Source organism: Thalassophryne amazonica, chromosome 15 (assembly GCF_902500255.1).
Source record: "Thalassophryne amazonica chromosome 15, fThaAma1.1, whole genome shotgun sequence".
Classification (NCBI taxonomy): domain Eukaryota; kingdom Metazoa; phylum Chordata; class Actinopteri; order Batrachoidiformes; family Batrachoididae; genus Thalassophryne; species Thalassophryne amazonica.
This window is the reverse complement of record NC_047117.1, coordinates 64,148,689-64,175,788: the sequence shown is the minus strand read 5'-3', so window position 1 is coordinate 64,175,788 and position 27,100 is coordinate 64,148,689. Positions and strand designations below refer to the sequence as shown.

The 27,100-nt window shown below is 40.9% G+C and overlaps 2 protein-coding genes across 5 annotated transcripts in view; both read left to right on the top strand.

Moving 5' to 3' along the window:
* Positions 1-4,916, top strand: part of rhbdl3 (rhomboid, veinlet-like 3 (Drosophila)) — a 103,139-nt gene extending 98,223 nt beyond the window's left edge. The window contains exon 10 of the transcript XR_004565193.1: positions 4,906-4,916. The gene's annotated coding sequence lies outside the window, so the exon portion shown is untranslated. The remainder of the gene's footprint in view (positions 1-4,905) is intronic.
* Positions 4,917-8,320: 3,404 nt separating this feature from the next.
* Positions 8,321-26,419, top strand: znf207b (zinc finger protein 207, b). Of its 4 annotated transcripts, none has more exons than XM_034187821.1 (11): positions 8,321-8,487; positions 11,176-11,302; positions 15,240-15,378; positions 16,977-17,162; positions 17,246-17,321; positions 19,446-19,507; positions 23,609-23,787; positions 24,088-24,186; positions 24,797-25,051; positions 25,425-25,581; positions 25,672-26,419. In XM_034187821.1, exons 1-11 carry the CDS (start codon positions 8,447-8,449, stop codon positions 25,821-25,823), a joined length of 1,473 nt encoding a protein of 490 aa, XP_034043712.1. In that variant the 5' UTR covers positions 8,321-8,446; the 3' UTR covers positions 25,824-26,419. The 4 variants fall into 4 exon arrangements, with proteins under 4 accessions (XP_034043712.1, XP_034043714.1, XP_034043715.1 ...); XM_034187823.1 differs by having other exon boundaries at positions 8,322-8,487; positions 23,645-23,787; XM_034187824.1 differs by lacking the exon at positions 24,088-24,186 and having other exon boundaries at positions 8,323-8,487.
* The last annotated feature ends 681 nt before the right edge of the window (positions 26,420-27,100 follow it).

Genomic DNA, 27,100 nt, shown 5'->3' with positions numbered 1-27,100 from the left:
TACTGGCATGTTGTGTGAAGTGGTCAGTCTGCGTTGTTCTATTTTAGCTATAACCTGTATGTACTGTATCCTATTTAACAAATGGTGGAGGATGTTTTGTGATTGTCCATATTAAGGGCTATGACACAACATAGAGTAAAGGGTAAACTGCCGAAAATAACTGAACATTGTGCATATTTTCTAGATCTGATTTGTACATACTGACGTACATTAAACAGTTTTATACCAAAGCTAAGTGTGACTTTGTATTCTTAATATTTGATGGAGTCATTGAGGGTCAGCCAAGTATGAAGACATTTGATTTTCAGATTAATTGGTTAAAAGTTTCTGTGTAGGCTCTCAGTTGTCCAGGTGGTTTCCATAGTAGAGAAGCTTGAATCTTCGACTGGACTGGGTTGCTTGACGCGAGGACGTTTCGCTTCAAATCGCAGAAGCTTCCTCAGCTAAAATTATTGCTCTGGTGGTCTGACTTCTGTCTTGACTCTTGTAGAGAAGAATAATCAAGAAGTCACAAAAGCTGGAGTTTTAAACCTAACCAGACCCCTCCGACCGAGAGGCAGACTGCTATAGGCTGGTGACTAAACAATAGCTCTAATTAGCACCTATTGTGCTCTAGTTAGCACCCTCCTAATAACAGGGCAGCTGTCCCTCTCCTGATGGCTCCCTTGACGACTCTGCTGATGACGTGAATGACTCATTACCATGAACAAAAGACTGAAACTGCTTTGACCTGAGTACCCCATTGTAAACAGGGGATAAAGCGTGTCTCAGACCCCCTCACCGGTTAAGGCTGGGTTTCAAACGTTTCACAAAGAATGCCTCCTTGTCCCCTCTCTCGAACCATTTCTTCTCTCTGGCTAATATTTTAACTTCCTTGTCCTCAAACGTGTGGTTAGTGTCTTTAAGGTGGAGATGAACTGCAGACTGAGGTCCACTGGCGCCCTCTCTGCGGTGCTGGTATAGCCTTTTGTGTAAAGGTTGCTTAGCCTCACCTATGTAGTGTTCATGTATCAGATGTCAGGAAAACTGTAACGAACACTACAAGATTTTACTTCTTTGGTGATAAGGATTCATGCTCCCTTGCCTTCTCTTGTGATAAGCAACTGTATGAACCTCCATTTCACAAAAATGAGAGTTTGCAAACTTATTGGTCTGCACTAACAACCAGGTGAGCAACTACTGGTGCCACTTCTTTTTTTCCCTCAGTTTTCTGGCCACACAAAAGAAAAAGGTGAAACTGTGATGTCCCTATTGGGATGCTCTATCAACATGACTGTGCAACATCATGGCCTCATTGTAAGCTAATGAAAACACATTGATTCATTGTTGCAGGTAAATTATACACAAACAGATGGTTATGAAAGCTATATTCCAATTCTGCTAATAAATGCCATTAAATCCTATTCACTTTTGCTTTAAACATTAATATGAAGCTATTTGACCTTGGGTGACACTGAAAAGACAAACTAAAGGGTCACCACTGTTAAATTCAAAATGTTGTTGTACATAGTCAGTTTTAATTTGAGGGCAATTTGATCCAAATCAGGCAAACAATGTAAGAATTGGTCCTCTTTTTTGTGGGCCCCATTATTAAGGGAGAAGACTTAATTGGATAATTCCCCACTGAGGTGTTACCAAGTGTGTGCTATTCTATTATTAATAAGTGAGGAGATAAATAGACTGCCACATGAATTCTAAAGCCCAGAGAAATTAATCAGGGGATATTTTTTCTGTTCTTAACAAACAGTGCTGCTGCTGCTGCTGATGACAAGGATTAAGACACTGTTGAGTTCTTTAAAGTGTGGAATTTCTACCATATGTGCAGCAGATGCATGTGCAGAATTAATGGATTAAGTAAGAATGTTTTTGTGTTTACCAGGTTTCCCACACTGTGATATTAACAATGCTTTTTCATCTGTCTATTTCTTCCCTCACTTTGTTTTCCATGAAACTTGATTCTTGGATGAAGGTCAACTCCAGAATTGAAAGGAGACATACTTTGGTATAAAAATTGTGGCAGCCCACATTTCTTCTTGTTTTGTTTATTTTCGCAAAGGTTATAGTCACTGGGGTCAACAGAGAAAATTTGCATTTTTTTCATCTCATGTTGACCAAATGTGGCACATACATGGAGGTGGGTTCTGGAATTGCTCAGGTGCCATTTGTGTCAAAAGTTAAATAGGACTTTGCAAATTTCACAAAAATGAGCCAATATAGTTTCGACCGAAAGCCAAGCATTATAATGTATAGGTTTATTATTGTAACATGTTGCAAAGTCACTGCTCATTTTAATGAAGAAGAATATTTATCGGTGGGGGGGATTCCATAGTGAATATTGTCTTTTCCTTTATCGTTGATATGCAGATTAAATACAGGAGGAAGCACGTGTGCACATGCATGAGGTTTTGAGATTACCTGTGACCCATCTTTCGTTAACATCCATAAGATTTCTTTTAAATCACTTCCATATCTACCAGATATTAGTCATAGCATATAATCCCTTGCATTGCTCCCCATCAGGGGTTGAAATTCTAAATTGTTTCCAGACAGCATGAATTTTGATCATATGGGCAATATCATAATATGAATCCTTCTGAGTTTTATGTCCTCGTCCAAAGTTTGTTTGACATTTATGTTGGCTGGCACTTTGAGAAATATACATTCAGTTCTATTTTGAAATGTTTATGACTTCCTGTCAAGTTCTGTTTTATGACCAATTTTACGTTACTTTACATCCTATGTTTTCTTTTTACATTTACACGGGAAAAATCATCCGTTTTTACCTCAAGTCATTGATGTGAGGATGTTCCGGTAACTTGTGACGGATATCTGTAACAAAGTTACGAGTGAAGATATCAAGTGTTATCTTTAATGACAACAAATCCCTTTTCTAAATGTTAAGGAATAAAATAATAGCTGTGCCAAAGAAAATCTAAAATTACTAAAATTTGAAATAACCCAGTGGCCTTTTTTTTTTTTTTTTTAACTTTGGTTTGCACCAAACACAATACACATTTGGTGGTGGCTTCAAGAATTACTCAGGCGAGGTCAAATTTGCCAAAATCAAGGAATGGGCCCAAGGTCATGTCTGCCTATTTGTTGGCATACTCCTCCCAAGTTTTTTTTTTTTTTTTCTGATTTTAAGCAAGCTCAAGATCAAAGAATTTGATTTTCAACTGGTGGCTTCTGGAATTGGCTTGGCAAGGTGTACCAGATGTCAATATGGGTGAAGGTCAAGGACACTGAATTCGGTTGTCAAATTGCTGTAGCCCTTCCCATCTCCCTGCAGGAAATGTTTCACGGTCATTGAGAATCTGGGTGTTTCTTGGAATTATACAGCAGAGAACAATGAAGCGATTATTTATTATTTGATCACACTGTATTTCGGTTAATCTGACTGCCTGATAGTACATGAATTTTCATTAAAATTGGTGTAAGGATATGTTCTTTGGGTTGGGAAAGAAATCTGTCCACAAATTTTCTCCTTTCCCTTGGAAGAGTGTGCTTTATGATGTCACAAAGATCTAAAATTTCCACATGCTTCTTGTTCATATAGATGTGATCCAGTAGAAGTCCATCATCCTTCATGGGATATGTCCAATGTACCCTGAATCCAAACTGTCCCAACATTTCCACTATTTAGTGTTTGCAGTAAATCCACAATAAAATATCTGCATAAGTATTTGCATGCTGGATGGGGACGTGTAGTCAGAATTGTGATTGCTGCCACTCAGGTGGCAGAACTGTTGTTGGCACTCTGAGTGCCTTTTTAGTTTTGAGAATAAATAATTTTGTTTTATGTGTCTTCGTAAAGCAATGCTCAGATGTCACCCATTGTGTCATAGACTTCTTGTAACTCTATATTCAATTTCCTCATTCTTTTACGGTCAGGATTTGGATTCAGTTTGGTATGTGTTCTGTTTTATTTTTATATTTGTTTGCTTTTGTGCTCTGTCTTTCTGCTTGGGTTTTCTCTGTCCTGCTCTTTCTTGTCTTTCTCTTGGTTCTTGGTGGTGGGCGCTCCTCTCTTTCTAGCCACACCCTGGTTCTAGAAGTTTCACCTCACATCTGTTCTTGATTTGCAGCTAATCACCTGGGTGCTATTTAAGCCTCACAGTTTGCTCTTGTCCCTTGCCAGATTGATGTTCTTTGTGCCTTCCTTCCAGCTCAGTTCCTTGTGTTTTTTGCCTTGCTCTCGTTTGCCTCATTGTGTTTTTGTTTACCTGTCTGTGTACCTCGACCACGCCCAAGCCTGATGTTTTGTTACTGTTGCTCTTCTTGGACTGCCTTTCTGTGTACCGACTCCAGCAAACAAACCCAGTAAATGCTTTAACTCCACTGAACTGTGTTCCTCCGTCTTGCATTTGTGTCCAGCCTGCTCTGCCAGTCAAACCTGTATTTAGAATTGTACTAAATCTTTTAAAAAATACATCAGATGCCAACGCACATGATCTTATTAACTGGCAACCATTTGTGTTATGTTGTCTCCATCAAGTGGACATTTACGAAATAAGTTGTTGACGTGTAAGTAGTTTGCTGTCATAACCACAAGAAAATACACCTCCTAATTCATGTTTTGTTTTGTTTGTATTTTGTTGGTGGTGTTTTGCATGAAATATGCTTAGATCACATAGCTAACCTTCAGCAACTGGGAAAGATAAAAATGTCTAGAAAAACATTTAATGATGAAAATTTCAAATGATCCGAAACACTGTATATATTTTTACGTAACATTTGAAATGATGTCATAGTTTCTTTTTATTTAAGTCACCTGTTTTAGTAGATTTTCACAAGTACATCACTGTCTGCGTCAAAAGACAAGGCTCAAAATGATTTATTTATGTATCTATCTTTGAATGTGCTACTGGAAATACCGACCAACCGATAGCCTACTAGCCCTTAAAGGTGAAATGCAAATTTGATACAGGTGTGCACATTCATAAACCATCTGGCAAGTGCCAGTATTCAGCTTGTCTTCTTTTTGATAGTGATTCTGGAACAAGTCTCCAAAGCATGCGTGTTGTGACACTGAGAAACATGATTTTGAGCTAGCCATCACTAATTTGCAGTACCAACAAAAAGTTTTGGTATTGTCCCCAGATGTACATTTTATCCATTGTTAATTCCACTTCAGAGGGCATCATGTTGCCTGGATAGTAACAAGAGAACTTGGCCCCCAGGGGAACTCAGCTCAGGTAAGAACTAACCCTAACCCTAGGTTGGTTAGAGGTAGGGTTAGCCCCAGGTCCATTCCACAGCTGAGCCAAGTTCACATTGGTCCGACATCTCCTGCATCAGTTTCTCGCTGCTGTTGCTAGCTTAACATGGTAGCTGTTGCTATGGTTAGTTAGGTTACAAACGCCGGCTGACATTAAATGTATTCCTGGGCCAGAGCTCTCGACAATGCCTCCCATCTTGGGGTGCTGATGCAGACATACAGTAACATTAGGACTTTACAGCAGGCAACGGACCAGGTGAATAGAGACCCTGCAAGGCTTATAACAAATGTGGGTGTGGAATTCATTAGCTTAGCGGGGAAATTAGTGCAGAAAATCTGCTATGGTGATAGTGTAGTTTATGTGGCAGGGAGGGAAATTCGTCCAGTTTAGACTGTGGCCTGTTTCCGCAGACGTGTCCATAAAAATCATAGCGGGATATGCTTTGCAAACTTAATACCCATTACTACATTGGATGATGTTGAAATTGAGGATGGCCCACTGGCTGTTCCAGCAATATCAAATATTTTGTGTCTGTTACCTACAACCCACATGGAATGTCTCAAACCTAAGCCTATTTCCAGGCATCTTATATATGCTACTCTGGAACCACCCCTAAATCCAAACAGTCCAACTGTCAACCCCACTGAGGTCCTTAGTCTGGGTCTAATTAACATAAGATCACTGTCCTCAAAATCATTGCTGATTAATGATCTAATTATGGATCATCACTTAGATATGATTGGGTTATGTGAAACCTGGCTTAAACCTACAGCTGTCCTCTCCTTAAATGAGGCCCGCCCACCAGTATACACATTTAGTCACATTCCTCGTGATGTGAAGCAAGTTAGAGGTGTTGCTCTTATTTATAAATCTAGGTTTAGTCTATTAGTTGTTGGGGGTCACAAATATAATTCATTTGAACATTTGATTTTCTGCTCTGCCCACGATGCTAGACATTACCAAGGTCAGAAGAATAAAAATCAGCTGTATTACTTTGTCACTGTTGGCCCACTGGCCCATACTCTGAATTCTTAAATGAATTTGGCGAGGTGTGTTGGAGCAGGGAGACAACTAAGAATGTCAGGAATGTGGCTCTCGAGGACCGAACTTGGCCACCTCTGCCTTAGAAGATCGCCTTGCATGAACAGCTGGATGTCTAACAATTTCCTAGTTTTAAACTCTAATAAGACTGAAATGATGGTTCTTGGTCCAGTGAGACATCTGCATAAATTTGACCAGCAAACACTTATCCTAGGCTCGTGTGTCCATATATCACACTGACAAAGTTGTTGTTGTCCTTTGACCTCCACATTAGAGATATTATGAGGACTGGTTTCTTCCACCTGCGAAATATAGCGCAGATTCGTCCCATCCTGTCTATGGCTGGTGCTGAGACCCTGAATCATGTGTTTGTCTCTTCTCGATTGGACTACTGCAATATTCTCTTTTCTGGTTTACCGCAGTCCAGCATTAGGGGTCTCCAATTGGTTCAAAATGCTGCTGCCATACTTTTGACAGGAAGCAGAAATTTTGACCACATTATACCCATTTTGGTATCTTTTGACTGGCTTCCTGTCCCGTGTGAGATCAGATTTTAAGGTTCTGCTACTAACCTATAAAATTGTTCATGGACTGGCACCTCCCTTAGCTGACCTACTTATTAAACTCTATATACTGGCCTGGACTCTGCATTCTCAGGGTGCAGGACTACTTTGTGTCCCTGGGGTGAATAAAAAGTCACAGAGCTTTCTCTTATCATGCACCTGCTTTGTGGAATGATTTCCTTGTGTCAATAAAACAGTCAAATTCTGTAGGGACTTTAAAGTCCAGACTTAAGATGCACTTACTTTCACTTTCGTATGGCTAGCATACTGGCATAGATACTATGCTTTTTATCCTTTTAAATTCATCTTATCAGTAAAGAGAGCGGGCCGCGGCCTCAACATTATTTAAAGTCTGGGTCTTTTAGTGAAGCTTAGGGCTAGTGGCCGGTAATCACCTTAGTATTTCTTCTGTTTTTCTTGTTGCTTAATGCTGACAAATTATGCTGTATTTGTTGTCTTTCTGATGCCTGATTCTGTTTTTTTTTTTTTCCTGTCTGTTTGAGGAGTGGCTCCATCCAGAGATGGGAGTGGTGTCTTCTTCTGCAAGCCTCATGTCCTGTGGATCGGCATGGACTCCAAAATTTCCTGTATATTCATCTTGTCAATTGTGTCAGTAGCATGGCCCAAGCAGATGGTCACCCCTTTGACTCTTGTCTGCTTCAGGTTTCTTCCACAAAACAACAGAGGGAATTTTTCCTTACCACTGCTGCCCGTGTGCTTGTTCTAGGGGTTGGTAAGGTTAGGTCTTACTTGTGTGAGGCCCTTTGAGGCAACTTTGTTGTGATTTCGCGCTATATAAATGAAATAAATTGAATTGAAAATTCCCTGATCTTGTCAGTCGTAACTCAGGAATCAACATGGAGGATCTGCAAGCAGCCATGGGTGACCGCAGCTGCTGGCATTTGGTTTTGCGCTGTCTCTCAGCCATGGCCAACAGATGATGAGGATGATTGATGGCATTCAACCAGCCTGCCCATTCTCCTCTGACCTCTGACATCAGTTTCAATTTATTTTCAATTCAATTTATTTCATTTATACAGTGCAAAATCACAACAAAGCTGCCTCAAGGCGCTTCACATGAGTAAGCGGGCCTATGGGATATTACAGAGACTAACGTAAGCTGCTTTTTCAGTTGATGTAGTACAGTTAACAACCATGTCCTTCCTTACTGAAATACACACAGACAAGGGGAAATGTGAGACATGCAGTTTGTGTCTTGGTTTTTTAGCATTGTTAATCTGCAGAAAAGATGATAAAGTTTCACTTTAAACATTTCCTGGCTGCAGTAGTTGATACATTTGAATGTTTGCACTCTTTGTCGAGATTTGTCCCAAAACAAGGCTTTCTTTGTGCGCTTGGTTTGCAACAAATGCTCTCAGACTGATATGTGTGAGGAAATTAGGTGAGGTTTAACTAAGTTTATATGAATATGTTCATTTGGTCAGCTATTTGGGGGCGTGTTTGTTTTTTGACGTCAAAGTCACGTAATTCGCCCACGTGAGGTAACTTCCTGTATCAAAGCGCCATTTTCGGCTTGGTCAGTGGGCTGCATCATGCTATCATTAAACAGATAATAAAACCGGTGTTTAGTTTTGTAAAGCCGCTTTGTACGTTTGTTGAAACATGGGACGGAAAAAGAAGAAGCAGATGAAGCCATGGTGCTGGTATCCTTTTGCTGTGACGCTTAAACGTCGACATTTAAATCACAGCGCTGGTTGCTAAATGTTAGCTTGACTAAAGGAAGGCCTTGGGCCGGTGTGTCGGCCTCTGTAATTTAGAAAAATGACCAGTAGCATGATGGACTTTGGCATTTTCTCGCGTTAATTGTGTAAATAATGGTGTCATGTTTATATGTTACATTTGTGGTAGCTCACACTGAAAACTTAATATTTTTACAAGCTAACGTTAGCATCTGTAGCTATGGTTTTGATTTCTTGTCTTTGTTTCCTTTTATTTATCCATGTTTCTACCCGTATGGGACTGCGAGTAGGGATTCTCATTAAATAACGTCTCACTAGGATTTTTCTGAATTGTGTGTTGGATGGTTTCATTCAAAGGGTTCATATGTAAAAGTTGTATAATTCTCTTTAACAGTTAAATGTTTGAGGTTGAAGTTAAACATTGCCGAAGTCCCACAATTTTGTATTAACATAAATAAAATTCTTTGTTACAACTTGATTTTAAACCTGAAACACAAGCCATGAAAATGAGTTAGTGTTGGGTGTTTTTGAATGAGGTAGTCTATGTGAGTAAATATTTGAATTAAGAATGACTTTTTCATGCATCTGGTTCCTTTCAATCACTTGGGGTTGTTTTGTGTGTGTGTGTGTGTGTGTGTGTGTGTGTGTGTGTGTGTGTTCGTTCAGCTTCATTTGCTTTCAGTGCCTGACTTCCTGTTTGACTGAAGAACCAGTGGCTAGGCTACACACAGTTCACAAACTGTTTATTTGCTTGTGAATGACTGACATAAAGGTCTGACTCCACCACGCTTCTGTCCTTCAGTTGTTCTCACCCCTTTGTTGTGGGCGTTAATTACAGTCAGTCACAGGTTTTGTTTCTGTCTAATCATGGGGAATCGACAACATTCTCATTGGTGAGTATTTGAATGAGACCCACAAGCCCATGGGCCTAGCAACTCCATTGTCTTTGTGATTCAATAAAATGCACATCTACTGATACCATAAGGTCAACAGCATACACATGCATTGACTTCTGGGTATTGCAATGGGAACAGGGGAGTTGTTTTTTTTTTTTTTTTTATCTAAATTGTACAGTTTTAAGAAAGTGTTTAGCTGTATTGAGCTTGAGGGTTTAACAAACATTATCCATACTTATGCAATTTTCTAAGAATTTCTTTCCATTGCTTAGCAATGGTGATAGCCATTTCACCTAAATAACATTATCTGTGTGTGTTTTTTAACATGTTGAGACACAAGCATTTCAGATCTCTTTTATGCGAACAGTAAATGAAAATGAGCAGATTCAGTGAATTACAACTCCTGTTTTAGGTGAAGACTTACAATGTAGATATATCTGTTCTTTCAATACCATAGAATGTCACATGATTAGTGAAGAGGGCTGAACATAGTTATCAATCAATCAATCAATTTTTTTATATAGCGCCAAATCACAACAAACAGTTGCCCCAAGGCGCTTTATATTATAAGGCAAGGCCATACAATAATTATGTAAAACCCCAACAGTCAAAACGACCCCCTGTGAGCAAGCACTTGGCTACAGTGGGAAGGAAAAACTCCCTTTTAACAGGAAGAAACCTCCAGCAGAACCAGGCTTAGGGAGGGGCAGTCTTCTGCTGGGACTGGTTGGGGCTGAGGGAGAGAACCAGGAAAAAGACATGCTGTGGAGGGGAGCAGAGATCGATCACTAATGATTAAATGCAGAGTGGTGCATACAGAGCAAAAAGAGAAAGAAACAGTGCATCATGGGAACCCCCAGCAGTCTACGTTATGATGTGAACACTTCATGTGATGAGCTAAATGTCATACATAATGCATCTTTCTTTGATGTACTGATAGATACTTGGGATTCTGAACCAGTAATTGTTGGTTTCAGTCTTGTTAGAACTTTGCTGCCAACTTTGCTTGCCATTTTTGCACATTACATATTTCTGTATTGAAGACAATTTTTTTTTTTCTTCCCCTGACAAAAGATTGCAATGCTGAAGCAAGAACCAGTTTTTATTAAGGTTAGGATAATGTAAAATTTGGGACAGGGTGGTGACCAAGTATTTAGTGCACTTGTTTCCAGAGTCGACTGTTCCTGGTTCGTTCTCCATATAATGTGGAGTTGCATTGGGCATAAAACTTGTGCCAAATCAACCTGCAGATCCATGCCTCATCTGCTGTCGTGACTCCTATTGGAGAGGAATGCAGAAGCAAAGGGGACTTACTTAGGACTATGTAAAATTTAAGCTCTGTGTTGTCTTCATCATGCACACTTGTTTTTGGGTAATTGGGAGGTCTTCTTGTTGTGGCTTCTTTATGTTTGAGTACCTTTGACGGACATGTGATGTGACATTTCTGTACATGGATTTATTTATTCCTGGAAGTTCCTGAGCTCTTTCTTGGTACAATAGTCTGTTACCTGGTTTTGTCACAGCTGTCGCTTTTAAAAGCAACAGACATAGAAATGGATCATTTCCACAAGAGGCTTGACTGTCTTTTGTTTTATGCATCACCACTTCAATTTCTATGGCCCTTTTCATGTTTTTAAGACAACTGGTATGATATACTGACCAATAGTTGTATCATATAAACTCCCTTAAAGCTAGTTGAGCTTGAGGGGAAAGTGCTGTATACCTTTTCTTTTAAATCCTTAACATCTTGATCAAGGTATTGCAATCGAGACTTTGATGATGAAAAGATTCTCATCCAGCATCAGAAAGCTAAGCATTTTAAATGCCATATTTGCCACAAGAAGTTGTACACAGGTCCTGGCTTGGCCATTCATTGCATGCAGGTGAGTCCAGATTTTGGTTATATTGGATGTTATTATACAATGTTTATGATCACTCGTGTTTTGGATTGTCTGCTGTCATAGCTTTCATTAGTGTATTTCAACATAATCATGTGTTTGCGAGCCAGTTCTCTTGAGTGTCTGGGGAATTGGGGTGCATTCTGGCAAAGCAGCCTTGGATTTCCACCAATTTACAGTTGAACTAATTCTTTACACACGCATACACACATTCTTGCTGAAAGGTATGTTTCCAGAGCAAATAGTAATGCAAAATCTTATGTCCGTAACAAATTAGCGTAGTAAAGCAATGCTGGCAGCCTACCAATAATGTTTGATGGAGGTGCGGCTGGATTACTTTTTACTATGGTATGTCTTGATTTATGATGTTCTTACCTGCGTTACTATAGGCGGAACAGGTTAAGGAACTGCATGACTCTGTGTGTGTGGTCAATGTGTACCCTATTCAGAAAAACCTTGTATCAAGGTGGAATTTGGGACATACGGTCACATTAATGGGAACCTGGACAGCTTTGATGTTGTGTGTTTTGATTGCAATTGGAGAACTCTGCAAGGTGTTTGTGTGTCATAACATAAAGACATTTGGCTACTGTATTCCTTGCAAACATTGGAGGCTGGGTTTGGAACTGCAGTGATCATCACACAGCTAACCCGCACAGACCAGCGATCCCCAGCCTTTTCCTCGGCAGCGTACGGTCACTACACAACAAGATGGACGAGCTGAGACTGCGGATTACATCGAGTCCCCTGGAACACTGTGTGATGATTATATCAGAGATGTGGCTGGATTCAAACATGCTGGACCCTGCTATCGAGCGAGCACACCGCAACAGTCACTCCGGTAAAAGTAGAGGTGGTGGTCTGTGCGTCTATATACACAACAGATGGTGCACCGATGCCAGGGTAATGGAGACTCACTGCTCAACAGACATTGAATACATGATCCTGAGTTATAGAACTTTCTACCTGTCACGGGAAATCACATCCATATAGATAACGGCTGTCTATATACCACTGCAAGCTAATGCTAAGCTAGCCTTAGATCAGCTGCAGTGGGCAGTTAACAAATGCATGGTGGCCCGACCAGACAGCGTAGTCATTGTGGCAGGAGACTTTAATCATGCCACATTGAACACCGTCATGCCAAAGCTTTCAAAACTGTGAACATTCCCACGAGAGATAAAAACACTCTTGACCAGCTTTACACCAGCATTCAGAAGGCCTATAAATTCATCCTCCTTCCACATCGTGGTCTCTCGGACCACTTGGCTCATCTCTCATCCCAGCATATAGACCTTGGTCAGCAGAGAGAAACCTTCCACCAAAACAGTTCAAGTGTGGAATGAAGAAGCAATTTCAGCTCAGCAGGACTGGTTTGAGATGACTGACTGGGAAGTCTTTGCAGCTGGGACAGACTTGGAGGGGCATGCACATCTGTCCTCTCCTACATAAACGTCTGTGCAGAGACTGTAGTTGGGACTAAGTCTGTCAAGGTATTTCCTAATCAGAAACCCTGGTTCAACAAAGTTGCGAACTCTGATTAGAGTGTGTGACTCTGCATTTAAATCAGGGATTCAACTGGAGTACAGAGAGGCACCGCAGAGACTGAGAAGGGGCATCAAGGAAGCTAAACGCAGACACAAACAACGCATAGAGGAGCATTTCAACACCAATAGCTCCAAGAACATGTGGCAGGGGATAAAACCCTCACCAGATATAAAACCAGCACAGCAGCCCCTAACCCCACGGACAGCTCCCTCCCTAACACCCTGAACCAGTTCTTTGCACGATTTGACCAGCAGAATGTAGAGAAAAACTGGCAGCCAGATCTACCAGAGGAAGACCACCAGATACAGCTCCATCAGCACCAGGTCAAAGCTGAACAGATTCAACATCAGGAAGGCAGCAGGGCCAGATGGGGTCTCTGGATGCATCCTTAAGGCCTGTGCTGACCAGATGGCAGGAGTTTTCACCACCATCTTCAACCTCTCACTGCTGCAGTGTGTTGTCCCTATGTGCTTCAAGTCCACCACAATCATCCCAGTACCCAAGAAAAGCATGGTGAGCTACCTGAATGACTGTTGTCCAGTTGCACTTACACCAATAATCACTAAATGTTTGAAGAGACTAGTTCTCTCACAAATTACAGCTGCCATACCTAATGCTTTTGATCAGCACCGGTTTGCATACCAGTCATAGATCCACTAACGATGCAGTTGTAACAACTCTACACGCTGCACTTTCACACGTGGACAATAGCAATACATATGTCAAGAGTGTTATTTGACTTTAGCTCAGCATTCAATGCCATAATCCCACATAAACTGGCCATAAAACTGAGCAACCTGGGACTTTGCAGCTCTCTGTGCACATGGGTACTGGACTTCCTCCAGAACCGGTGTTACCATTGCAGGGTACGGATGCGGGACCCGCAAAGAATCCAAGTCATTAAAAAGATACAAACCTCTCTCAGTGGCCACGGAGCTCTGCGGCTGTGGTTACCGAGACCATGCAGCGCTGTGGATTTTTCCGCAAGAAGTCGTGCTTGCCGAGCCAGCAGACTCGGTAAGCGCATCGGAGGCAGTGAGAGCAATCGCGGTGCTGCCGACCGGCCTGCCTGATAAGGACGCAGAACACAATGCGCTATTAAAAAAAAAAAAAAAAGCAGCATGCAAAATTGCACAAAAAAAATGTGCAAAACTGCGAGGCCGCGAATGGTGAACCGCGTTATAGCGAGGGACCACTGTATAGTAGACTTCTGAAAATCCAAACGGACTGAGCACTCGGAGCTTGACATCAATGGGAAGAGTGTGGAGAGGGTGGACTGTTCAGGTACCTGGGAGTACAAATCACAGCTGGTCTCACCTGGACAGTGCACATCGGCTATCAGTTGGGAAAGCCCATCAGAGACTCTACTTCTTCAGGGTCACTGTGGAAAGCCTCCTGTCCTACTACTGCACTGTGTGGTTTGCGAGCTGCATGGCAGAGGACAAGAAAACCTTCTCCTTGATGCACTCTGTGTACTCGTACGTCAGCACTTTATTTCAAGTAACGCATTTTAGGTGAGCCTGTATCGGCACATATTTAGCATCTGTTCTGTATATATTGTTTTTAGTCCTGCTTGTTTAGATGGGATATGTTGTTGTTTTTATATGTTGTCTTTATGATATGCTGCCTTTCAAGATTATTTGGTGCTGAAGAGATGCTAAAATGAAGTTTCATTGTGTCCATAATGACAAAGTTCTGTTAAGTATTGCCTGTTTGTAATATGAACTATGGACAGTGTTTTGAGCAGCTGTTCTTAATTCTGGTCCTTGGCAGCACCAACCCACACTATTCATCTCTGCCAAAAGCAGATTTGCGCATTCATGTGTCTGTTAGCTCTTGTTTGACTCAACACACCTGGGTGTTGGCAGAGCATGAAGAGTTGGAAAAAACGTACAGGTTGGGGGTATCTGAATACCAGAAGTGGGAAACACTCATCCAGAGAAACAGGTTTGGACATTGTCCGGAGTTGCCCTTTCACACGATTCTCCTTGTCAGATGCTTGTTCATCCACTGGAAATGTTGACTGGTTTAGGCTAGGTATCCACAATACTGCCTTTTTGCTGATATTAAATATCCTAGTATTTTCAAACTCATTTTCACCCCTGTCGGTATATAAACATTGGGGTTTTTCATTGAAGAACACGATCTCTCCTCTGCTGAATTGACCATTGTATGGATGTTGTTGATACACAAAATAACACATTTGACTTTTCCCCAAATGTTATATTTGTAAATGATTCATTCGTTAATGATACATGATGCATGTTAAAATGTGAAATCTTATTGGCTTGAAAACCTGCCAACTGTTGGCTTTTCTTTACAGTTGTCCATCCTTCCAGTATTTGGTGTCTCAATTAAATAATATGCTTTTCAGGTACACAAAGAGACAATTGACAGTGTGCCAAATGCAATTCCTGGAAGATTGGACATTGAGCTGGAAATTTACGGCATGGAAGGAATTCCAGAGAAAGACATGCAGGAAAGAAGGCGAACATTAGAACAGAAGTCACAAGGTTTGTACTCTTCTTGCCAAATTCAGAAAAGTGATTTGGATTTTTGAAGGTGAAAGCCACAGTAATGATATTTCAGTCTGTTTTATTGAAGTTATTTATTGGGTATATGAATGCCTTCACACACAGTAACTGATGCTTTAGTTCACTGAGTGAAATTGAAACTTAAATTTGTTGCTGTGTCTCTTGATCTATTTCAAGCTTGTAGGCTTTCTCTCTAGAGAAGATATTTTAATCTCAATGCGACTTTACGTAGTTAAATAAAGGATTGTATAATTTCCTTGATTTATAAGTCACTTTGAGTGGTTAATGCGCTTGGTTTCAGTGCAGAAAGTTCCGGGTTCAAATCTCACCCCTGCCACATTTCTCCATGTAATGTGGAGTTGCGTCAGGAAGGGCATCCGGCGTAAAACCTGTGCCAATTCAACACGCAGATCCACCTTGGATTTGCTGTGGCGACCCCGAGTGCAAACAAGGGAGCAGCCGAAGGGACTTAGTATAAGTCACTTTGAACAAAAGTCTAAATGGAATATATGAGTTTTGTAAGAAAGGTTAATTGAAGTACAATAAAACTCGCATTTAATGGATTCAGGTGAACCAGTGAATTTTGTCCGTTATAAAATTCATTTATATGTATGAAGTGGACAAAATCCATGATATGTATAAACCAATCATCAACGTCCAAACCAACAATATGGTATGTACAATCTTCTACCATGAATTGTGGATCATTTGACCGTCTTTTTTCCCAGAGTCTGTGTTGTGAAGTCATATTTGCAGACTTTTCTGCAAAAAGGTATTAGATTCATGATTGAAATGTAATCAACGGGCGCACTGCAAAAACTTTTAAAATATCACTGGCGAGGAAGGAGTGAAAACATAAAAGTGATAAATCAACCCTTTGCAGTCTCCGGTTTTGCAGGTGCAGGGGTTCCCAGCCACACAGAGGGCTGTGATCTAAAGTGGTTTGGTTCGTCACACCCAGGGATGTGTGTGAAAACACCATATTACAATGCAGGCAACAAACAGAATTTTAATAATCACTGGCCTTGAATTGCTCCCTGCCTCGTTTAGGCCCCATGTCTGAGCACAGTTTGGGGGGAAAAAAAAACAAACAGGTGGTCTTTTAATCACGGAAATGCGCTACCCAATTTCCTCGAATTGGTGAATGTCAGTGCTGTACCTCATTTCGTATCTCTGTTACTGGCATGTCCAGACTGCTCTGTCTGGTACATGCAAGGTTTTTTTTATTTTTTTTTATGGAAATACATTACGATGGGGCGGGACGTTTTGTCCGATGTGAACGAAAACATTATTACATGGAAAAGCATTGTCAGGCATTTGTCGAGAGAGTGCGAATATCCAGTTTATGCGATGACAGTTTAGGCGAGTTTTATTGTACTTAAGCAAAGTATCAAGTGTAGAGTTGTTTAGAGAATATTCTCATAGGTTGTTTTCACCATTTCTTCACATCAAAATTTGATTTAGGGAACTTAATTGCCCCTCATGGTTTTTAAATAGTTGTTTGTTTGACTGTCTGGATTACACTGTACTTTAGGTCTAAGAGTTGTCATGACTTTTAGCATTTAATTTGTTTCCAGAGAGTCAGAAGAAGAGGGGAGGCAATCAAGACGACTCTGATGAAGATGACGATGATGATGAACCTGGGCCATCTATTCCCCAGGGTGCTTCTGTCCAGCCTCAGACAGGCTACGCCACGCCAATCACCCAGCCTGGGATGATTCCTGTAGTTAGTGCACCGGGGATGCCTCCTGGGGGATATCAAGGCAAGGCACTTCTACTTAAAAGAAAAAAAAAATACATATATCCCAGCTGTTTTATACAAGTTGTGCTCTTGTGATTGCTTTAGGAATGCCGCCAATGATGCCAGGTGTTCCTCCCATGATGCATGGTATGCCTCCTGGCATGCATGGAATGCCACCAGGGTAGGTTTAATTAAATAAATTATACAATATATAGTGCATCTGGAAAGTATTCACTGTGCTTCACCTTTTACACATTTCATGTTACAGCCTTATTCCGAAATGGATGAAATATTTTTTTTTCTTCAGCATTCTACACACAATACCCCATAACGACAATGTGGAAAAAGTGGGGGGGGTTTTTGTGTGTGTGTGGGTTTTTTTTTTAAGATTGTTACAAATTTAAAAAACATAAGTATTCACAACCTTTGCCATGAAGCTCTAAATTGATCTCAGGTGAAATCTCTTTCCACTGATTATCCCTGAGGTGTTTCCACAGCTTAATTGTAGTCCACGCATACATATATGGTCCCACAGTTGACAGTGCATGTCAGAGCACAAACCAAGCATGAAGTCAAAGGAATTGGCTGTAGACCTCTGGAACAGGATTGTCTCAAGGCACGAATCTGTGAAAGGGTACAGAAACATTTCTGCTGCCTTGAAGGTCCCAGTGAGCACAGTGGCCTCCATCATCGGTAAATGAAAGAAGTTTGGATCCATGTCTCTTCCTAGAGCTGGCTGCACGTCTAAACTGAGCAGTCAGGGGAGAAGGGTTTTAGTCAGGGATGTGACCAAGAACCTGATGGTCACACCACCAGCACTCCCGCATTCTTCTGTGGAAAGAGGTGAACCTTCCAGAAGGACAACCATCTCTGCAACAGTCCACCAATCAGGCCTGTATGGTACAGTGGCCAGTCAGAAGCCACTCTTTAATAAAAGACACATAGAAGCCTGCCTGGAGGAGTTTGCCAAGAGGTGCCTGAAGGACTCTCAGACCAACAGAAACAAAATTCTGTGGTCTGATGAGATAAAGATTGAATGCCAGGCATCATGTTTGGCGTAAACCAGGCAACATCCTTACAGTGAAGCATAGTGGTGGCAGCATCATGCTGTGTGGATGTTTTTCAGTGGCAGGAACTATCAGGATTGAGGGGAAAGATGAATGCAGCAATGTACAGACACATTCTGGATGAAAACCTGCTCCAGAGTGCGCTAGACCTCAGACTGGGGTGATGGTTCATCTTTCAGCAGGGCATTGACCCTAAGCACACAGCCAAGATATCAAAGGAGTGGCTTCAGGACAACTCTGAATGTCCTTGAGTGGTCCAGCCAGAGCCTAGACCTGAATCTAATTGAACATCTCTGGAGAGAGCTGAAAATGGCTGTGCACCCATGCTCCCCATCCAACCTGTTGGAGCTTGAGAGGTGCTGCAAAGAGGAATGGGCAAAACATATGGTAGAGATACGAACATTCAGTTTACGGACAACAGCTCTGGTGGACATTCCTGCAGTCACCATGCCAATTGCACGCTCCCTCAAAACCTGATGTCTGTGGCATTGTGCTGTGTGATAAAACTGAGCATTTTAGAGTGGCCTTTTATTGAGGGCAGCATAAGGCATACCTGTGCAATAATCATGCTGTCTAATCAGCATCTTTATCTTTGTCACACCTGTGAGGTGGGATGGATTTTCTCAGCAAAGGAGATGTGCTCACAGATTTGTGAACAGTATTTGAGAGAAATAGGTCATTTGTATATAGAAAATGTTTTAGATCTTTGAGTTTAGCTCATGAAAAATGGAGCAAAAACAAAATATTCTGTATTTTGTTCAGTGTGTGTGTGTATGTATGTATGTGTATATATATATATATGTATATATATATATATATATATATATATATATATATATATATATATATATATATATATATACACGCACACACTTGTAAATATGATTTCCATTTGCAAGTTCAAGAATCCTCTGAAACAATACTACCTTCATCATACAGTATGCAGTGAAATAATTGTGCACAACTATTCTTTTTAAAGGCAGTTGAGAGGAATTTTGACATTTTCACACTAGGCTCTAATTTTAGATGTGTTGGACATCTTTTTCATTTGGGAATGGTTAATTAAATATTGAGTTTTGAAAGTTATGAATTTGTCATGGAACATCAACTATTGGCATGTGCTTCTCACTGTGTCACCCACTGACATCTGCCTGCAGTATTAACTCAAGGTCACTTCATTTGCCATTTAATCGGTAGATGTCAAACCTGTTGGGTTTATGACAGCTTGCCTTTTGCAGGATGATGCCAGTGGCAGGGATGATGCCACCAATGATGCCAGGGATGCATGGAATACCTCCAGGTGAGTTGTTTATTTTTGGATACAGCCTTTACCGCAGCATTTGGATACCTGCTCTTGAACTGTCAGATTTTTGTCTGCATTCTCGTGTGTTTTCTGTGAAATGCTTCTGAAATTGTGGTTTATTGTTGACCATGAATTTGACTGGCAAGGAGACCTCAGGGGGTGGGGAGTGGGTTCTTCTGAGTGTCGACCGGCTGCCTCCATTTATGCAGGTCAGGCGGGTGATGTCACTGGTTTGTTGGGGGGGGGGGGGGGGTTGAGTCTCCTTCTGAGATTTCCTGCCAGAGGCACAAACAGAGGTTATATATGACTACTAGAGTCCGCACTACCAATGCTGCCCACTAAATGCGAACGTCTCTTCCGGGCAAAATATTGATGAAGTTCCCTGATGTTAATGTATTTTCAGTGGGGATTCACCACTGAAGACAAGCCCAAATCAATTGTAAACACGGCGGAGGTTGAGCTGTTATCAGACGATTTTTTTTTTTCCCCGTGTGGAGCTTTTTAAGTTCATGCTGAAGGTGATTCTGAAGCATCTCTGGAGGATACAACCTTATGGTTTTGATCCTTATTTAGACTCGAGTGAGGCTAAACCTTGGAGGACAACCTTCAATCTGACAACAGTGATGATATTGGGCAGAATTCAGAACACAGAATAGTGAAATAAATAAATAATGCAGGCGATTTCTGCATGTGGGTGGAGATGTTTTTATTTTTTGCCAGCTCTTTGGTAGTAATCAGCTGATTAAAAAAAAAAAATTACTATGTGACATCAGAAAAAAGTGGTGTGGATTTTTTTTTTTTTTTTTTTTTTTTTTTTTGAGAAAGGTACATACATTTCAAATCTGAAAATGTCAAGAGGGACTGAAAATATCAGCTATTTTTAAAATATTGTTTCCTTCTTGAATAGTTAGTGTACTGTACATTAGTAGCGTAACACATTTTTAAATATTAAAACCATTCATACAAGAAGTAAATAATATAGTCTTACCTGTCCGTTTCAATGAGATAATCTTTAGTCTGATGAAAATGTCTGAAAATAATTTAATTCGTTGTCCTGGCTGAAGAAAAATCCCTGATGGGTCAAGTCTGCTGTACCGATCTGAGACCGGCACGGTCAACTACAGGTGTAATCCGATAATTGCGGCTGATCGATCGAGTCTGCTGCGAATAGCTCCTCTTGTTCCACAGCGCTTTGCGCTGCAAGTTAAGACTTGCAGTCCCTCATCTACTCATAACATCAGTCTGCACGCAACAAAATTATCCCATGATCCACAAAACAATAAAATAAAATGTGTAAATACTCAGTTTTGCGTCCGTGTCGAGTGGAGAAGCTGCAGACACTGTGCGTGTGCGCTCGTATATGTGTTCCACCTGCCAATCAAAAGGATTCTGCCGGCGAGAATGAACCCTTCTGACAGGTATAAAAACAGAGGGACTCAGAAAATGCATACCGCACGACAACTGCATGTTATTTCCATTATCACTTACTGAGATACACAACACGTGGAATCACATTAACAATATTTAATGTCATTTCCAAACGCACGACACCCAGCAAACGCGTACATAAAGTTTAACTTTTGTCATGTTGGCTGGTATCCATATTGGGACCAACACACACTTCTCGCCTTTCCATGTTATCGTCTGCGGACAGTTCTTGGGTTGTGCGTGATATAACGTCATCTCTATATGCCATGGGTTAAAGTTCTCCATCACCACGACGGATTTACGTCATTTGGAAAATTTAACCACACATGCGCATGTGGTGTCATGCGTATTTTGGGGCCGAAATATGATACACTCATTGTCAAAGCAACATCCCATTCTGCGCTAATCAAAGCAGCAGCAATGTCGGCGTGGATGGCACCGCACCGCGGTGGAAGGGACTGAATTTTCACTCCTCTCCGCTCTGTTTACTGCTTGCCATGAGCCACGGTCCTTCTCCTCTCTGTCTTTGTGGGAACATTGGCAGACCTTCCCCAAGTAGAGCAGGGTGTGGCTTTCCTTTGAACCTTGACGCAATGAAGCAATGCTTCGATCTGCTGCTTCGGTTCTTAGTTTTATTTTGCTTTATCTTTATTTTTCCCCGCTAAAACTCTAAAGAGCATATGTCTGTGAGTAATATTTACCTTTTTTATATAAAACCGACCTGTTATGGTCTTCTGAAACAGTTGATAGATGTATTTTATAACTTAAAAATGAGACTGATGCTAACGTGTTAGCATGTCTGGCGTTTTCAATGTTAAAGTTAGCATTAAGCTGTTTGCACGTTGTGTGCATTTTTTTTTTCTGTATATAAAGGCTCAGCGTTTGTTGTCATAAGAGTCAAATGTATTACAAATTGTAATATTTTATTTATTGTATTTATATATTAATAATAGCAACAACAATAATGGTAGAAATAACTAATAATGCTACAATACAATTTTAGAAAAACAGACAAAAAGAACTTGATAAAACAGAAAAGATCAAACCAACAATGAACATAAATAAATATAGAAATAACTGTTTCCTGTGAACACCTAGTGACTCTCACACCTCCACTTCATCCCTGTTTTAAGTTTAATGACCATTTGTTTCGTTCAAACCACATCTAAGCTGTGTTTTTACACAAGAAAAAAAACAAAATGCAGTAAATTGCACGTTTGTCTTTTTTCATGAAAATATCTTATTAAAGATCACATTTTACACTTTAGTCAGACCTTTAAAATGCTTATGTGGACTCTTGCTGTAATATGTTGTCAGTGGCTGAGATAGTTGCTGTAGGCATCTAAAAATACTCATAATTGGGTGAAACCTGATGGAAATCTCTTTGTGGTGTGTTGGTTATGTATGTATGTGCAAAATAAAACAAAACATTACTCCAGGTATGTTTTTGATGAGAATATAACATCATAACTTTGTTACAAGGTCAATTGATGTTGTGTGATAAAGGCCTTTTAATAACTCACTTAAAGAAATAATGGCAAAACTCACATGTAAGTAAAAATAAAAAACAATTAATTGAAAAAAATAGACCGATTAATCAATTACTAAAATAATTAGTTGCAGCCCTAGTTTGTTTTACGAGTTTGAGCATTTTACAAATTAAATGTGAATAAGCCAGTTTTGAGTTTCTCAGTGCGCATGTTTTCAAAACGGGTGACAGTGTTACTTTTTGCACAACAGAACAACGTTGTCAATTGCTTTAGGCCCTAATTTTGTATTTTATTGACTGTACAGCCAGCGCCACAGCACCCTTTTGGCACATTTACCGGATTAATCATCAAAAATGTGTTTTTACTTGACAGTTTGAAGTGAGTTTTCTTTGATTCAGAGGGCTTCATACCCATTAAAATTCACCAGAATATACAAAATTTGACTTGCTCTTTTAAAAATGTTCTGGGGGAGATCCCCAGACCCCCACCACCCTTTTATGTACCTTTATGTTCAGGTTTTGCATCTTTTTTATGCTTTGTCTCTCTCTCCTTAGAGGCTATTTTGAATAGATTTGTATACTGTATAATATGTTTATTGTATTTATTGAGGAAAAAAAGTGTGTGCCCCCACGACCCCACATTTTTAGGAAATTGCTGGCATTGATTTTTTGCCAGGAAAAAATTTCAGTCAGATGAAAATTTATTGCTTTAACCCATGCTTCATGCACAGTGGGTGTGTATTGGGATACCCGCCCGTTACCGCGGGCAGGTTTAGACAGGTAGTGTAAATGTAAATCTATGCTACCGGCCCAGCAACGCCTCAGTAAGTGATAATGTCCAGCAAAAGTTGTTTTTCTGTCGCTTTTCGTCATTTCTGTCAAACAATAATGATAGCGATGTGGTATTCGGTATACTTCCATCAATTAATCCCCCCCCCGATTCCACACTTTTTTTCTGGTTTCTGCTTATTGTTGAATTCAGTCAAGTTCAAGTTTATTTGCCATTTGCAGTATTAAAACCACATTGGAAAAATGGAAAAGTCCTTGCATAGCTTAAAGGAATAACCACACAGAAATGTGTAAATGCCTATAAATGTGAGTCCTTTGTGATATACAGTCAAAAAAGGACATTGCTCCTGCTGTTGAACTCTGAAACACTTGTGCATGTGATATAATACTAGAAAAAGGTCATTGGTCCTGTGTTGTTGATTCTTCAGGGATGCCGCCTCACATGGCTCCAAGGCCCGCGATGCCTCACATGGCTCCAGCCCCAGCAGCAGCAGCAGTGATACCAAACCGACCAGCAGCGCCCACACCCCAGCCTCCTGTCTCCAAACCTCTGTTCCCCAGTGCAGTACAGGTAAGTACTTACAGTCTGACCCCCACCCTGACAGACACATTTTTCAGGTTGATTTATGCCAGTCTGGTTCTTATTCCAGTTCACTGTCTAATTATAATACAAAGATCCTCACATTTAGTTTCATGTCAACACTTATGTTAAAGGACAGGCTGAAACTGCCTTTCCACAGAATTTTTGGGATTTTAGTGTCTTTATGCTGCTGTTCTGATTTAGGAGTTTGCAGTATCATTAAGTGCTGTTGCTCAGTGATGTGGACGTGTTGCAAACCAATACCTTGATCCTCTCTCCACCATGCTGCAGATGGGTTCTGGTGTTAACAGCAGCACTGTAGCTGTTTCCTCTTCACCTGCAGACCTTCACTCTGCCTCCTCCCAGCCTCCCTTTCCTAACGTGTCACAAGTACGCTGACAGACGAGCGTTTGTCTCGGCTGCAGCAGCTGCATGTCCCTGCTGTATTAACTCTGGCTGTAAACGCAACTAAGTTTACCTCGTGGTCCAACATGTGCAGCAGCACAAGTATCTATTTAGAAGTGATTTGCCCTACTTTGTCTGAGCTGTTGCTTTATTTTTTAATTTTTTTTTTTTTTTAACTGCACATGCTTTAATTACCACAGATTGAGGAAAATGTTTCATGTTGACTTTTAGATTTCAAATGCAGACACTATATTCACCCTACTTGACTCCTGCAGCATGAACTTTACACAAGACTCATCACGCTTTGAACTGGTTTTATAAGTTGCAGCATTAACATACTGTACGATGGAGTCAAATTTTAGCCTTTTAAAGTCTTTTCTAAATGTTACTTCATTCAGTTTTACTAATTGTCTAACTTGACTGATACTCAAAGCTGAAATTCAGGTGTTTATGAAAGTTAAACTGTAACTTGGGCTCTTCAGATAATGAAGTAATTATGAGAATAATCTTTGAGTCTTATTTTTCATAACTCGTAAATGTGAGAAAGCACCGTTATTTGTTTTTAAAACTACTTTGTAACCATGTGTTTGCACAGGCCCAACAGAGCTCTTCAGGAGCTGCAGCTTCAAGCACCCACAGCACATCTGCCTCTGCCGAACCGCCCAAAGCAACATTCCCTGCCTACACCCAGCCCTCTGTCTCTTCTTCCTCTTCTGTTTCCACTTCTTCTTCTAATCCCTCTAGCAGCACTGTGGCCAAAACCCCAGCCACAGTGACCAGTAAGCCTGCTGCCCTCACCACAACGAGTGCAACCAGTAAGTTGATCCACCCTGATGAGGATATCTCACTGGTAAGTTGCTTGGGCTTAGTATTTTTCCATTTTCACAGTAAGTAATAGTATGTTTTGTATGGTGGAGTTAGTCAAAGACTGTATTAGGTTGGTGCAAAATTTGGCTAATCAAAATTGTCAGTGTTGTGATCATCATGGAAGTCCACTGTTTAGATTATCCCCACTCAGTCAGACCTTCAGCTTTCGGGTTTCCCTTTTTGTCATGATGATGGGATGATTCAGTTAACATTATGTGAGCTGGAATTGGCCACCTGTAAATTCAGGTCAGATTATTGCTTGTATCCGCAACAAATTTTATGTTCTTTCTGTTCTTTGAGGGCCATGACTAAGTTTCATAAGTTTGAGTGGTTGTTTTGTGTGTTGTTGCCAACAGGAAGAGATGAAGGCCCAGTTGCCTCGTTATCAACGTCTTATACCCAGGCCGGGCCAAGCCCATGTGGCTGCTCCCCCGGTGGCAGCTGTGTGCAGCATGATGCCCTCACAGCAAGGCTTGCCTCCGCAGCAGCCAGGCATGAGGCATCCCATGCATGGTAAAATCTGTCACATACACACAAAGAACATTAGCTTAGTGGTCAACCTGCTCCGATTTTTACTTGGTGGCTTTTGTGTTTTGTCTGTAGGTCAGTATGGTGCCCCTCCACAGGGCATGCCAGGCTACATGCCTGGTGGTATGCCTCCATATGGGCAGGGTCCTCCTATGGTGCCCCCTTTCCAAGGCGGGCCTCCCATGGGTATGAGGCCTCCGGTCATGTCTCCAGCTGGACGCTACTGAAGCAGCAAAGCAGCTGCCACACTAGGTTTGAGGTTAACGCCTTTCTCATCCTTGTGCTTTTTCGAACCTAGCTGCAAGTGAAGAGCGGTTAAGACCAGTGGTGGTGAAGACTAAAATTACTCACTAAAAACATGGACATTTAATGTCAATATTGTGAAAAGAGATAAACTCCACATAAGTTCCTGACAGCCATTTGGTGATTTGGTTAATTGTGAGAATATATATTTTCCTCCCATAGGTTTCACTCAGGTTTCTAGAAGTGAAGTGTTTAAATGATTCAGTTTTCTTTTTGAAGCTGCTGGAGTTACATGAACGTACCAACCCCTTACAAAGGCAAGTTCCTCTAGTAAACATTTTCTTTTAGTAGATTGAGGCCCTCACAGCATGTTTAGGTGCTGTTGGACTTAACGTCCCCAACTATGGTTGGTGAGGGTCTCAGTGATTAAATCCAACTATTTAGTATTAAAGACTCATCAGTGTCCAGCTTTATTCTTGTTCCGGGTTTACTTTTAATATTTCTTGATCGCTAGGGTACCTGTATGCATCCTTTGTAATGTTTTATGATTCTGTTGTAATAAAACCATCTTGAAATCCAATGCTGGTTTGTCCTGAAGTACATGAAGGTGAGTCACGAAGGTTTGTAACTGTTTTTCTAGATGTCTTCAGGCTGGATTAAACTGCAGGATTTCATCAGGTAACTAAACTGTAATTCAAGCAGCTCTCACACTTTGTCAAGTTTGAGTTTTCCCAATAAGCAACTCTGCACAACTTGTGTATAGTTTGAGGTGGCGAGGGGAGTCGTCATTACTTGGCATAGTTTTGCACAAGCCACATTAGTCACCATTCACTATGCTGAATTCGTACTGAAGCTGGTGGATGTCCTGGGTAAACCCATTTCAAAGGGCAGCAGGGGTGATTACTGCTCTTGCCTCACAGCAAGAAAGGCTGAAGTTCAGTTCCACCCATGCATAATTTCTTTGTGTGGGATTTGCATGTTCTCCCCGTGTCTGCGTAGGTTTCCTCCAAGCACTCCAGGTTCCTTCTGCTATCGAAAAAGTGCACTTTAGGATCTACTCCTTTTTCTGCCCTTGACCAAGGCAGTGTGTCTACATCTGGAGTTGGTTTCTAAATGTAGACGACTTGTTTTTTTGTGTGTATAAGGCACTTTTTCAAAGTTGTGTTGTACTTCATCCAGCTGTAGCAATGGGTCACCGAGCACTCTGATTAGGGTAGCTCTGGTATAGCTAAACATGAAAATTGGATACAGGCTTGTGTCA

Bases quoted from the DNA above. Each gene is read 5' to 3' on its own strand.
- znf207b (XM_034187821.1), top strand. From the start codon at position 8,447: ATGGGACGGAAAAAGAAGAAGCAGATGAAGCCATGGTGCTG. The intron at 8,488-11,175 runs GTATCCTTTTGC...ATCTTGATCAAG, and splicing joins CAGATGAAGCCATGGTGCTG to GTATTGCAATCGAGACTTTG. The intron at 23,788-24,087 runs GTAAGTACTTAC...ACCATGCTGCAG, and splicing joins TGTTCCCCAGTGCAGTACAG to ATGGGTTCTGGTGTTAACAG.